At 49.0% G+C, this 12,925-nt stretch overlaps 1 protein-coding gene across 11 annotated transcripts in view; it reads left to right on the plus strand.

Moving 5' to 3' along the window:
* Window positions 1-623: 623 nt before the first annotated feature.
* DUSP22 (dual specificity phosphatase 22) overlaps window positions 624-12,925 on the plus strand; it is a 55,772-nt gene continuing 43,470 nt past the window's right edge. For 10 of the 11 annotated variants that reach the window (XR_010023657.1, XR_010023658.1, XM_063097825.1 and 7 more), the window contains exons 1-2: window positions 624-868; window positions 9,741-9,774. Coding sequence is in view for 8 of the 11 variants with exons in the window: in XM_063097825.1 (XP_062953895.1) it covers window positions 848-868; window positions 9,741-9,774 (55 nt within the window). In the remaining 3 variants the exon portion in view is untranslated. The remainder of the gene's footprint in view (window positions 869-9,740; window positions 9,775-12,925) is intronic. The other variant, XM_063097827.1, reaches the window with a different exon arrangement.

The raw sequence follows: 12,925 nt of genomic DNA on the forward strand, positions 1-12,925 counted from the left end.
TGTTCCCTAGCAAGGACAGGAGCTTTCCAGAAGCAATCGCGTCAGCACACCTATGCACCTGGTAGATCCCATTTAGAATCTGCTAAAGGGGACGCTTTTGAGGCTGCAGGTCTGAGGACAGAGATCCAGCCATCTGCTCCCCGCAGTAGGGAGGTCAGGCCTCCCCAGGGGTGAGTCAGTTAACCCACCTTTCCCCACCGAGCGAGCTTTCTCGGTCTTGGTGGGTGGGGCAGGGCCGCAGGAATCCCCCGGCCTAAATCTGTCGCACTCAGAAAAACCAGACAGGGGAGCCCCGAAGACCGGGGCTCTGACGGGCACCAGATGCACCAGGCAGTTTAGGCAGGGCAGCGACTGCTGGTAATAGGCCCCCAAGGCGCCCCAGGGGAAAAGGCCGGCGGAGACCTGGGGACCCCCGACAGTGGAGCGGGCTTCACGGTGCAGCGCCGCCGCGGCTCCAGGCAGCGCCCGCGCGCCCGCCCGCCCCGTGCTCCCACCCGGGCCGCGGGCCTCGGGCCTCGGGCCTCGGGGAGGCGGCGGGCTCGGGCGCGCGTGCGCTCTGGGCGCCGCCGAGGGGCCCCGGGCCGGGGCGCGGCCGCCGGGAAGCGACTGCGAGTCTCGGGGCGCGGCCGCCGGGCCGACCGGGCGCGCGGGGGCGGGGGCCGGCTGGGCGAGACCAGTTCCCGGCAAGGCCGCCGAGCCGAGGCCGCGCGCGGCCGGGAAGTTCCGGGGCGGCTGCGCGGAAACCGGCCGTTCGAGCCGGCCGGAGCGGCGGAGGCGGGGCGTGCGGCGGCACGAGCTCCCGAGCGCCGTGACATGCCCTAGGGCGCGGCACCCGCTCTCGGCCGCCATGGGGAATGGGATGAACAAGGTAACGTGTCCTTCCGCCCCGGCGCGGGGCCGCGTCCGCTCGGCCCGGCGCTGCCCCCAGCCCGGTGGGGTCCGCCGCGCCTCGGCCCGGCCGGGGGGCGCTGCCTGCGGAGGGCGCGGGGCCGGGGCCGCGTCGCAGCCGTCCCCACCCTCCCCCGGCTTCCGGGCAGGCGGCCCGCCCGGCCCGCCAGCGGCGCCGACTCGAAGCTCCACACCGGCTGCGCCCGCCCAGGTCTCCGCTGGCGCCCAGGGGATGCGGTTTTCTGTCCTCCCTCCTGTCCCCTCCCCTGTCCCGCAGCGGCTCGTGAGCCCCGCCGCCCACAGCAGCGGCAGCAGCCGGCGTCGCCGCCGACCTCCCTGTGACTCCTCTTTCTCCCCGGGTTTTGTTTTTTTGCTGTTTTCTTCTCGTGCGCAGATAAGTTTTTTTGTGGACAGAGAAGGTGACAGAGGCCTAAGTCCTGAGCTGTTTTTAAGTTACTGGGGATAAGAGAAAACATTCAGACTTGATTTATCCATGTCGCGTGGCTTCTCCACAGGACAACCTGTTGGCTGGTTGCTGATATACGCCTTCTAGAAAAATCTATGTCCCTCTTCTGGCCTCCACCCTCCATCCTCCGGTGCCCCAGACCCCTTCCTAGGCTTTGGCCCAGCTTGTGCCTTTCCTGTCACACCTGACACCTGCGGAAGGTGCCAGGTTCTAGCTCTGGCACTGGAGTTGCCTGCGGTGTATTCATGTCAGCCACAAGGTAACCTGCGGATTTTTCGATTTGGTACTTTTTTAAAGCCCTCAACAAAGACAAGTACCGCCTCACAGGTCTTTGAAATGGTCTTGGACCACGGTCCCCGGCCTTCTGCTCCCGTCCTCTGCTGCCTTCCAGCCCGCACAGCTGGCACAGCTGGCACAGCTGGGCGCAGCGGTGGGGCGCCCGCCCGCCCGGCCGCTCTCAGCACCGAAGTCGGCGGGGACCTAGTTGTTGCAGCGGGAGGGTTGGAAGCGGGGATTCAACGCAGGGAAGGAAAAGTGAGGAGGAGGATGCTGTGTAATGACCCGACTCTTCGCCGGCCACGTCGTGCTTGTTGTGGCCTGGTGAGCCAGTATGTGAAAGAACTACTGTGTGTTTCGGCCTGCAGATCACTCACTGAGGTGTTCTGGTATCCAGAATTTTATTCACTTTTTTTTTTTTTTTTTTTTGGCCAGTGATCAAGTTTGGAAACAGAACATCTCTCTCTTGAATAAATATTTGCCTTATGTCCCCATTAGCACTGGAATTCGTGAGCACCACGAGCCTTCTGCTTTTTAAACTAAAACAGAAATAAAGATGTTCATCACCAGTTCGTGGGCTCCCTTTGCCTACCCCTTGCTGTGGTCCTACCTCACTGTTCTTTAGTCATTTCTACAGTTTTCCCCACTTGAGTTGTTCACGGCCCACCTTTTTTGTATTATAATTCAAAGAAAATACTTAGGAATACAAATGATTGCCTAAGGGATCAAAATTAATTTCACGTTTTTCAGCAAAAACAGAAATATTTATGTCATCTTTTTACCTTTTGAAGTGAGTAATACATTTCTTGATTTTTTTTATCATCATCATCTTGTAGATGGAGACGCTATCTTCAGTGTAGAGATGGACAAACATACTACAGAGAGATTTAGAGACTCCATCGGTTTGACACATATCTACCCTTGGTACTTACTATGAGCCAAGAGTCATGCTGGGGGGGGGGACGGGCGGTTGTCGTGGTAAATGACGCAGAACCTTCGGTATAGACTAGTGTTTGTCCAATAGAAATATAACATGAGCCATATTTGTAATTAAAAATTTTATAGTAGCCAAATTAGAAAAGTAGAAAAAGAAAAGCAGGTGAAATTAACTTAAAGAATGTATTTTATTTAACTGAATACATTCAAAATATTGTTTTTTCAACACATAACCTATGTGTGTGTGTATATATATATATAATTATTTATGGAATATTTTACTTTTTCTTTTACTAAGTCTTGAAAATCTGGTGTGTATTTTATACTTAAATCACATTTCATTTGGGACTAGTCACATTTTAAGTGCTCAGTAGCCACTGTGGGTAATGGCTACTGTATTACACAGCACAAGTCTGTGTGTGTGTGTGTGTGAGAGAGAGAGAGGGAGAGAGAGAGGGAGAGGACAGAAGAGATGGGGAGGAGCAGGGGCGCCAGAGGACATGGTGGGCAACAAATTTCAGGATAGTGAAGGAAGCCAATGGTGCAAAGAGCAGCCTAGCAGGGGCGTTGAATCCAGGCAAGAGATCGTGCTGGAATGGACATGTTTAACCTGAAATCAGAGGAATCACCCCACGTTACAAGATTAGATAACGGCAAAGTAGATTGCTGGAAGCCAGTAACTAAGCCTTAACTATTCCATGTATTACTGTGTGAATTGGAAAGAGTCTTCATATTTTTCCTGTCTATAAAAAAGAAAAGAATGGTTGATATGCAGAATCACTGGATGGTGCTGACCACAGAAATGCTTTTCTAAGAACATGAATAAATAAAAATATATGATGTCCTTGGAACTAAAAACATAACTTGGGCTATTTGTGCCCTGAGGTTACCAGGGCAAGATTTCTTTCTTTCTAACCTCATACAAATTGGCCATCCTTGGCAAAAATAATAATAATAAAATAATTATGAACTAAACAATGCAGATTCCATTCTGACTGCTTTGAGGATAGAAGTTTTTATCCATACTTCACATCCCCATGGAGGATCTTCTTTCAATACGTCCCAGTTTCCTATTGGCAGAATGTCATGCCTACCTTAGGTCTCATTAAACAGAAGATGTAAGGAAGACAGGCTTCTATATTCTGGCCAATTCAAGATGATGAGGAAATAGAGAAAGACAACACAGCAGTTGTGATGTATTCTTTTTTGAGTCTCATCTTATATGCCTGCACTTTATAAAACCTAAGCCTCACTATATTCCTATGAGGCTAGGTTATCTTATTCTTTTTGTGCAGACTGGGAAATGGAGACTCAGAGAGGTTCAGTGCCTTCACCTAAGGCTAGGAAGTGGCAGGCCAGGTTTGGACCTCAGTTCCCTTGATTTCAAAGACAGTAGAAGTCTTTCCTTTGAACTAGGATGCCAGTTCATTCCAAGTTAATTCTAAAATCCCTAAAAACTTAAAAAGCTTTCCATAGTTAAAGATTAATTGTAAAACAGGTAAAGTCACTTCTCTTCATGTTTGACATTAATAAAGAGGGAGTAAAAGATAGACAAGTTTAATTATCTTTTCATTGTTTTTTGTGCAATTCGCAAATGGATGCCCCATTATCTGGCCAAAATTATAATCACCAATGAGCTTATGGTGCGCCACTACCTGTTTTGGAGTATTTTACCACGTAGAGTAATTCATCAGCTCCTCCGCACAACCCCATGCAGTACGTGCGCAGAGGTGAAAGGACCTGCCCAGGGTTACCCAGGCAGGGAGTGGCAGAGCCTGGCTCATACCCACAGCGCAGAGTGCCTCATGATGCTGCTAAGAGATTAGTCTAGTAGATGTCTCTGGTAAGATTCAGGTTAAACAAAATACGCTGCTGCATGCAAATGTCATGTTTCTGTGGAGTCTTTGAAAACTCCTAGTTGACTCAGAGTTCTTTCAAGAGTCTGAACCCCCAAATCTTTGGAGGGAGGACCTATAAACAAAGCTCCTATCCTCACTGTCTTCTTATTAGTTGTAAGTACTACAATATCCCTATTCAAAACAAAACAAAACAAAAACTAGTCTTTCTAGCCAAGCATTATGTCAGCGAAAGCTGCCCTCAGCACTTCTGCTGTGCATGTCTTTATCCTAATCAGCCTGAAAGTGGGCTGAAGCCTTGCTGTTCCAGGGCAGGCTGTGAGGACCCTCTGGCACTGACATGCTGCGCTCTGGTGGCTGCTGAGATGTTTCGGCTCATGAGCACCCAGCTGCCTGGTCTGGTGGCCTCTTTCTCCTTGCTCTGTGTCCGCCGAAAGCATCCTGCTGATGGGGTGGGTGTTGTCCTGCATGTCATGGGAGGCACACTCTTTAGTCGGTGCCACTTTTCCATGAGAAGCTGCTGTTGCCAAGAGGGTGGGCCTTTCAAAAAGCCTGATTTGGGGCATCTCTACCACCCTGCTGCTAAAGATCGTGGTTGTGATCTTTAACAAGTCACTTAATGTTTCTGAGCTTCAGTTTTTTTCTCTTTCTGAATTCCTAGATGTTTAGAACTGAAAGAACTGCAGTGGTTAGATAATCCAGTTACTACTGAGGTTCTTGAGAGAAGCAAATAAGAATTTATTAGAAGACATTTTTACAAACTGTAGAATACAAATATGCTATTATTAGTGTTCTTGGATTTGTTCCATAAATGGTTATGGTGATGACATTTGCCTTGTGGCTGACATCAGACATGTGGCTGACACCTGTTTTAGAATGGCTCTTTTCTCTTCAAGAAGATAAGAGAAGATAGTTGAGCAAGGATTATAGTTCAAGGGGAATGTGTGTCCCCTACGCATAGACCAGGATTCCTCAATCTCTGCACTGCTACCATCTGGGCTGGATAATTATTTGTGGTGGGGCTTGTCCTGTGCATTATTGGAGGTTTAGCAATGTCCCAGGCCTCCACCCGGTAGATGCCAGTAGCATCTCTCCTCCCCACATTGCAACAACCGAAAGTGTGTTCAGACGTTGACAGATATCCCCTGGGAGGCAAAATTGTCCCCAGTTGAGAACTACTGATCTACCGCTCTCCATCTCAGGTTTTTCTGAGGCCCGTGTGACCTGGAGCTGGATGGTAATGAAAAGGTGGAATTGGGCTTACAAGATTGAGAAACGTTTTAGTATGGGAAGGGGCTGGAAGGTCAGGCATCTTTGTGCTGCTGAGTGCTGCTGTCTTCACCTGGAAGCAAGTGGCTTGGCTGCCTTTGTAGTGCATTCATCCATCTATTCACCCATTCCTCAAACCATATTATTGAGTCCTGCTGTTATGTTCAAGCCACTGTGTTAGATCCTGTAGTGGGTAATAAGTATGAAAGACATCAAGACCCTGTCACCCAGATTGGTCCCAGGCAGCTCACAGAGGGGCTGCTCTGCAGGGCCCTCAGACAGATGGCTCCATGCTGGTGGTCTCATCTTCTCTTCTCTGTACCACCTGAAGTGGTTTCTCTTTTTTCCTTTTAATGATACACTTTTATTTTACATTGAAAGAACAGATGTTTAAAACAATGTTCTAAGGGCACACAAGAGTATTCTCAGAGTCTTCTCTTTACAATTGCAAACTGTTTAAGTCCATGGCCACATGGCATTAAGAAAGTCTCTGTGACATTTAACCCTTCAGGGAATCCACCAGAGTTTTCCCCTTCATCCCTGGCTTTGAAACCCAGAAAGTCCTTTCTGATCTAGGAAGAATTAAGGTCTTTCCCTTGCCCCACACACGTGGCCTTGTGGCGCTGCTTGGTCAGCCATTATCTCTTTCATCTGTCTGGGTGGGGTTCTTAGATTATATGGCATCCTGAAGTACTAAGAGAAACATTTAAAAAATAAACTCAAAATATTTCCTGCCTTAGAAGCAGTATTCTTTTGTGCTTAAGTGTGTTTTTGTGGCCAAGGATTTGGCTTCTCATATTTCTGTATGGTGGGTGTTAGTACAGCGTAGGTGCTATCAGCCATGGAGAATGTTTAGTATGATCTGCAAGTATTTCTCCAGAAGGGTTCAGCCTTTGTGATCCATGCCCAGACAGACTTGTAACAGAAAACAGGAATCTTTTTGACTGGCAGAATGCCAGAGAGCCTCTTTTTCTGTGGCTTGTGCTGTTTCGTCATCATTTATTCACTGATTACCTCTTAGTGTGCCAGGCTCTGGGGCACGTTTTTGGGACACATCAGAAAACAAGACAGACATGCACCTGCTTCAAAGCTAATCAGAAAGTAAGTAAATAAAACCATTTTAGGTGCAGATAAATGTGGTGAAAAAAATTAAAAGGGTGATATAAGAGAAAGTGCTGGGGAGATTGATGGTCAGGAGAGACCTGCCTAGAAACTGTCATCTTTGGGATACCTGAAGGACAAGAAGCCACCCAGGTGAATGGCAGGGAAGAGCGTGTCCTGCAGAGGGAAACAATGACTGTTTCAAAGGCCCGAAGATGGTTAGGATCAGTTCTGTGCTTATTCCTTTAGGGTAGCAGAGCATTCCCAAGTTGCATTCACAGACTTTTTTTCCCGACCTGTCCTTGCTTCTTCCTGGGGGGATGATTTCATGGCATTCTGTTCCTCCTCCTATGGCTGGAGTTCAGAGTCCCTGCGAACTGGCCAGTCAGCCAGGTTGTCCCAGATGGACACTCCGTTCTCACTCGTCTCCTCTGCAGGCTGTCTCTCTGCTGGGAGACTATTTCTTTTCATTTTCTCTGTCTCTGCACTCGGAATTACCAGCAATTGGGAAGGTAGATGGGTCAGATTTTTTGCGTTTCAAGTCTGAGTTACGAAGCTGACTGGTACAGAAGTTTAAATATTCATATCTCTTTGAAACCAGCCTCCCTCGATCTTGTTTTGTAATTCTATGTGGAGAAGAACCTCAACCTGACTACAGAGATGGGGACTGAGTGATCTGCTTTCTGTTTCCAGCCCTTGAGAATCTAGCTCACCCTCCTGGTCTGAAACATGGAGTTAATAGTTGACTAACACAACTCTGTCCGCTCTTTACATTATAGTTGACACTTAAAGAACACGTGTTTGAACTGGGTGGGTCCACTTATACATGGCTTTTTTCCTAAATATATCAGGAAGTTTTTTGGAGATTTCTATTTTCTAGCTTACTTTTATCTCCAGCTAACTTTATCATAAGAATACAGTATATGATACACAAGACATACAAAATGTGTTCATCGACTCTTTGTGTCATCGGTAAGGCTTCCAGTCAACAGTAGGCTATTAGTTAAGTTTTGAGGGAGTCATAGGCAGTGTGAAAGAGTGGATGGAAAATTACTAAGGGGACCTTGCTTATATATCAAGAGTCGGGGAAGATGAGCTTGGTGGAATATCAAGCGTGGGGGGTACTCTTTGCTCACACCGAACTAGGTAGGCCAAGAGCAAGGCCCAGTGAGGAGGAAGACTCACAGGAGCCTGACCACAGCTTGGTCTAGAAGGGAGTTCTTGTCACCATCAGCCAAAAGAGCCATGTGGTGATTATGCCCTATGGCATCTGATGTCACGTCCTAATAAAGACAGGAGAGACCTGGGAATGGGAGATGACACATGAAAAACCCTGTGCAGCCAAGATCTGCCAGAGAACATTGGTCTGGTCCATTTCCAGGATGGCCTTGCATTGTTGCATTTTAAAACAGGAATGATGAAGTGTCTGCTCCACCCTTCCTCCCAGGAGAATCCTCAAGACTGATTATGTTTCAAGAAAGACCTGTCAAGTGTCTTAACTGCTTGGCAGTGGACAGTGTTTTCCTGAGGTAGTGTCTCATATGTTCCTAGCTGCAGAGCCACCTGGCCTGCCTCCGGCCCTGGCCAGTCATGCGTGTAACTGACTTCATGTCCCATGGGGCATGCTGCGAGCTAATTTTGCCGCCCTGGTTATTGAATCAGCCATGGTGATCGCACAGCCGTGTGCCCAGGTCACTTCTGCGTTTTGCCTGTGCTTCTGGAGTAATTAATAAACTAGCAGTGCCTCTTTTCATTCCCTGAAGTGTCCCAGTTTGGCTGATATCTTCCATGGCACCTGGCTTGGCCTTCCCTTTGCACAGAGGCTGACCCTGCAGATCCCCTGCAGTGAACCCACATAGGCCAAGGCAGCCCGTGATCAGGAAGATGCTTGAAGAAATCAGTGCACTGAGGAATATTACCATAGGCTGCTTTGCTGAGTGGACAAAAGTAGGGTGAATGAGAGGGCAGCACTGAGGGCAGGGTGCTGCTGGCGGGAGTGGCTGGGGCATTGGAGGTCTGCAGAGAGGTGCTGCCCAAACCTGCCAGCTTATGCACCTGGAAATCATAGCGGTCATAGAGTGGACCATTTTTATGAGCACTGTAGTGTCCATATTTGGATTTTTGAGTGTCCATACAAAGTACTGGTAGGAGAAAGTATATATTTTGCAAATCGTGGGGAGTTTATGAAAAATACTGCACCCAGTTCTCATCTCAGATCTTCCATGTGCAGGCTGGTAGTGAGCAGAGGGACTTGCCCTGAAATCCATATCTTTAGCAGATTCTGGTTTGAGAAGTACTGCCTTGGAAGAAGTAGACACGTTGGAGCAAATGTGGTTGGTTTATTCATGCAACGGTTCTTTATGGCGTGGTCATCCTGAGGCTGGGGATACAGCAACAAGCTGCTCGGGGAGCCTTCCAGTCCAGCAGGGGGTTGGGCCTCAGCCTAGTCATGCCCCACATCACCAACACCGTCACTACATGGGGGCCCAAGGCTGTGGGCACTGGAGCAGGGGCCCCCACCAGACTCAGGGCTCAGGACAGCCTGCCTGGGGCATGACACAGAGCAGAGAGCCAGAGGATGAGGGGCGCTCCTGCACAGCTGCAGGCAGGAGTCACAGGGCTCAAAGGTGGGGGGTTGCGGGGGCCAGAGATGCGTCCTGGGAACAGGGTAGGCAGGAGCGGTGGGGGGACGTGGACAGTCAGTGAGGGAGGACATGGCAGGACCCCTGTCCTCAGCCCCCAGAGTTGACAGCGCCAACATACACCTGCCCACGGCCATGTGTGCAGGTTTCCTAGTGGCCGTGGCTGGCTGGAATCTGGGGACAAGGATGCGGGTCCATGCCCTCTGTCAGAGAGGCACTGGGAAGAGAGGGTGTGGGCACTTTGGCTGGCACCAGCCTCTGTGGCACCACTCCAGGTCGCGACACTCACATGTGTGTCTCTCCTAGATCCTGCCTGGGTTGTACATCGGCAACTTCAAAGGTGAGTTCCCTCTTTTTCTTATTATTGTGGTAAAATACATATAACATAAAATTTACCATCTTAATCATTTTAAAGTGCACAGTTCAGTGGCATTAAGTCCATCCACAGTGCTCTGCAGCCATCACCTCCGGAACGTCTTTGTCTTCCCACACGGAAGCTCCGTACCTGTTAGAGACTAACTCCCATCCCTCCCTGCCCCGGCCCCTGGCAGCTCCTGCTCTACTTTCTGTCTCTATGAATTGGGCTGCTCTAGGGACCTCATGTAAGTGGAATCGCACAGTATTTGTCCTTCTGTGACTGGCTTGTTTCACTGAGCATAAGGTCTTCAAGTGACGTCCATGCTGTAGCATGTGTTAGAATTTCCTTTCTTGTTAGGCTGAATAATATTCCCTTCTGTGAATATACCACATTTTGTTTTCCTTTCATCTGTCCATTGTGCATTTGGGTTGTTTCTACCAAAGATGAGTTCATTGTTTAAAAGATCAGCTTTAGACTTCTCTCGCATGATTGACAGGCAAGGAGTAGGCTCACTTTGCTCAGGCCCTCAGCCTAGTGCAGACCCCTCACCAGCGCTGCCAGAGCATGTGGGCTCTGCCTCCACCTCGGGTCCTCCTCTCAACTCTCCATGCTGGCAGGGCATTATCATCAAAAGATGGTGGACAGCAGGCACATTTATCAGCCATGTGACTTATTTATAATCTGTTGCCACTTTGTTTTCCAGTTATTGTTAGTGAATTCTCAGAAGCGCATTTTTTTAAATCACCTGGGAAACAGGAGTGTCAATTTCATCTCTGGCAGATTATTGTCACCTTGTGTTGACTTCTCACACCTCTGCTGGCTGATTTTCAGTATTTACTGATTTGCTGTCAGCTATTGACTTTATTTTCGGTTATCCACATGGTGCTGGTCATCAGGCTTCTGGGTTTCTGGGGAGGGGCATGTGGCTGTCTGAGTTTGTGTAAGTGAAAACACTGGTTCTGTAGCACTGAGATGAGGTGACTTATAGGAGGGCACGGACCTAGGAAACCCGCAACAAGTCCCCACCCGTGCTGGGTTGGACAGATCTAAGCCTCCTCATTGCATCGGAGGCTTTTCCCACTCCCAACAAGCCAGAATATGGGCAGAGTCCTGACACACTCCTGTCTGTCTGTTGGCTGTTGCTTGACTTTGTGAGCTCAGGTTCAAATGATATCCTTTATTATTTCTCTGCATAGTGTTTATTTCCCTTTTGTCCCTCTGATAGGCTCCTAGTGCTGCTAATTGGCCTCAAAGAGAATTGAGCACAGGGAGCGGATTGCTACTAGGACATGTTGAAAATAGTATTGGAGTTCCAAAGTTCTGAAAAAGCAGTAAGTGCTTTGCAATAGATAGGGCAAGTGGCCTGGGATACATCAACTGGACAAATGTCTTTATAGAGTTATTTAGTGAGTTATTATTAACTACTTTCGTGGTGGGGATGTCTTTATGTTTGGGAACAGAGTTTAAGATAAGTTCTTAGAAGTAGAATTGCTAGGTGAAAGTGTTTGCAAATTTAAAAGTTTTGTAAATATTGACCAAATTTAATACTGTTCACAAATACTGTTCTGCCAACAGTATATGAGAGTTTTAGCCTTACAGAAGGTTATCTTCCTTCAGAAGGACACGCATTCATAGCTTTAAGGAAATATTTAAGACTCGTTTTATACTAAAATCGATACAGTTCCTGGGTTCTTCTTTTCTAGTTTCACCTGTTAGACTGTCCTCAGCAGCCACAGCCTGTCCTTGTTCAGATGGTTGATGTGTTCTCATTACCCCGGTCAGTCTGATGTTAGTCTGTGGTTGTGTTTTATTTACGCATTAATTCACCAGACATTTATTAAGCATTTACCAGGTGCAAGGCTTACCTAAAACAAAGGAATGATAGTGCAGTGAGCCGGCAAGAAGCTGAAGGAAAGGAAGCGTAGTGTCTCTGCAGTGCTGCAAATTCACTCATTTCACATGCTTATTGGGAGCGCACCATGTGCTGGGATGTCAACAAGTGTCCTTGTCCTCAGGTGTTCAGAGTCTGGCGACAGGTACAGAACAGGAAGGGGCATGCAGAAGCAAAGAAGCTGTCGGATGGCCTGCCTGGAATCCCAGCTAGCTCTCTGCCCAAGGGCAGTCATGTGCCCTCCGGCGGGCTCCACCCTGGGCATGCACAGTGGAGGTGGTGATGTGGGCCTCAGGGGCTGCACTTAGTGGGCTCAGTGCCTGGCACCTGGTGGCATACAGTCAGTGTCCACACACTCACTGTGGGTGGTCTGGGAGCACAACAGCTGCTTATAAGGCACTGACACCTTGCCAGATCTGCAGCAGGTGGCTGCACTGCATTAGTTAGCAAGGGTAAATCCAGCTGCCATCTGAGCTTAGCGTGGCTTCTCATTGAGTCATTTATCCTCCTTTCCAACTGCAGGTGATACTACATGCCTAATGTAACACAACAGCCAGGGCAGAGATGCACACAGGGAAATCAGTCACTCCTTTCTCCTTTCCCAGCTCCACGCTCCCCTCCCATCCCCCCCCCACTTCCCCTTGCCTCTCTTCTCTCTCTCCCTCCCCTCTTCATCTTTCCAGTGGGATCCCTTACACATCACTCTGCAACTTCCTTTCTTTTTCTTCCTAACTTTGCAATGAATCACAAACAGTTTTCCAACACCTGGTGATTTTTCTTCACCTAGAGAAAAGCCATGGACATACTTAGCTTCTGGAGCCTGGTCTCTGTGGCTTTGAGGAGAGCCCCTCGGTGGAGGTGCCAGTAGCCAGCAGCTGGCTCCACCTGGTGCTTGCCGGGAGGGAAGGCGGAAGGGAGAAAGAGCAGCTCCTCCCTGGGCCGGAGGGTGGGGTTCGCTGCTTCTCACATCTAGGCACAGGCAAAAGTGGATCTCAGTGGACAGAGGAAGCCTCATGGTTTGAAGACATCCACAAACATTTAGAAGAGTGGGAACACACGCAGGACTGTGTGTGCAGGGGTTGTGCAGAGGGACGAGGCCTGAGGGCTTCTGATCTGTGTCTGCCATGAGACGGACATTATGCAGATGAGGTAAGCTTGAGGGGGTCTGCTGTCCGCTTAACCTGGCAGAGCCAGGTGCTGAGTGATGCGCAGGTGGAGGAGAGCTGGGTTCAAGTGTTTTGC

The sequence above is a fragment of the Cynocephalus volans genome, chromosome 5 (assembly GCF_027409185.1).
Source record: "Cynocephalus volans isolate mCynVol1 chromosome 5, mCynVol1.pri, whole genome shotgun sequence".
NCBI classification, from domain to species: domain Eukaryota; kingdom Metazoa; phylum Chordata; class Mammalia; order Dermoptera; family Cynocephalidae; genus Cynocephalus; species Cynocephalus volans.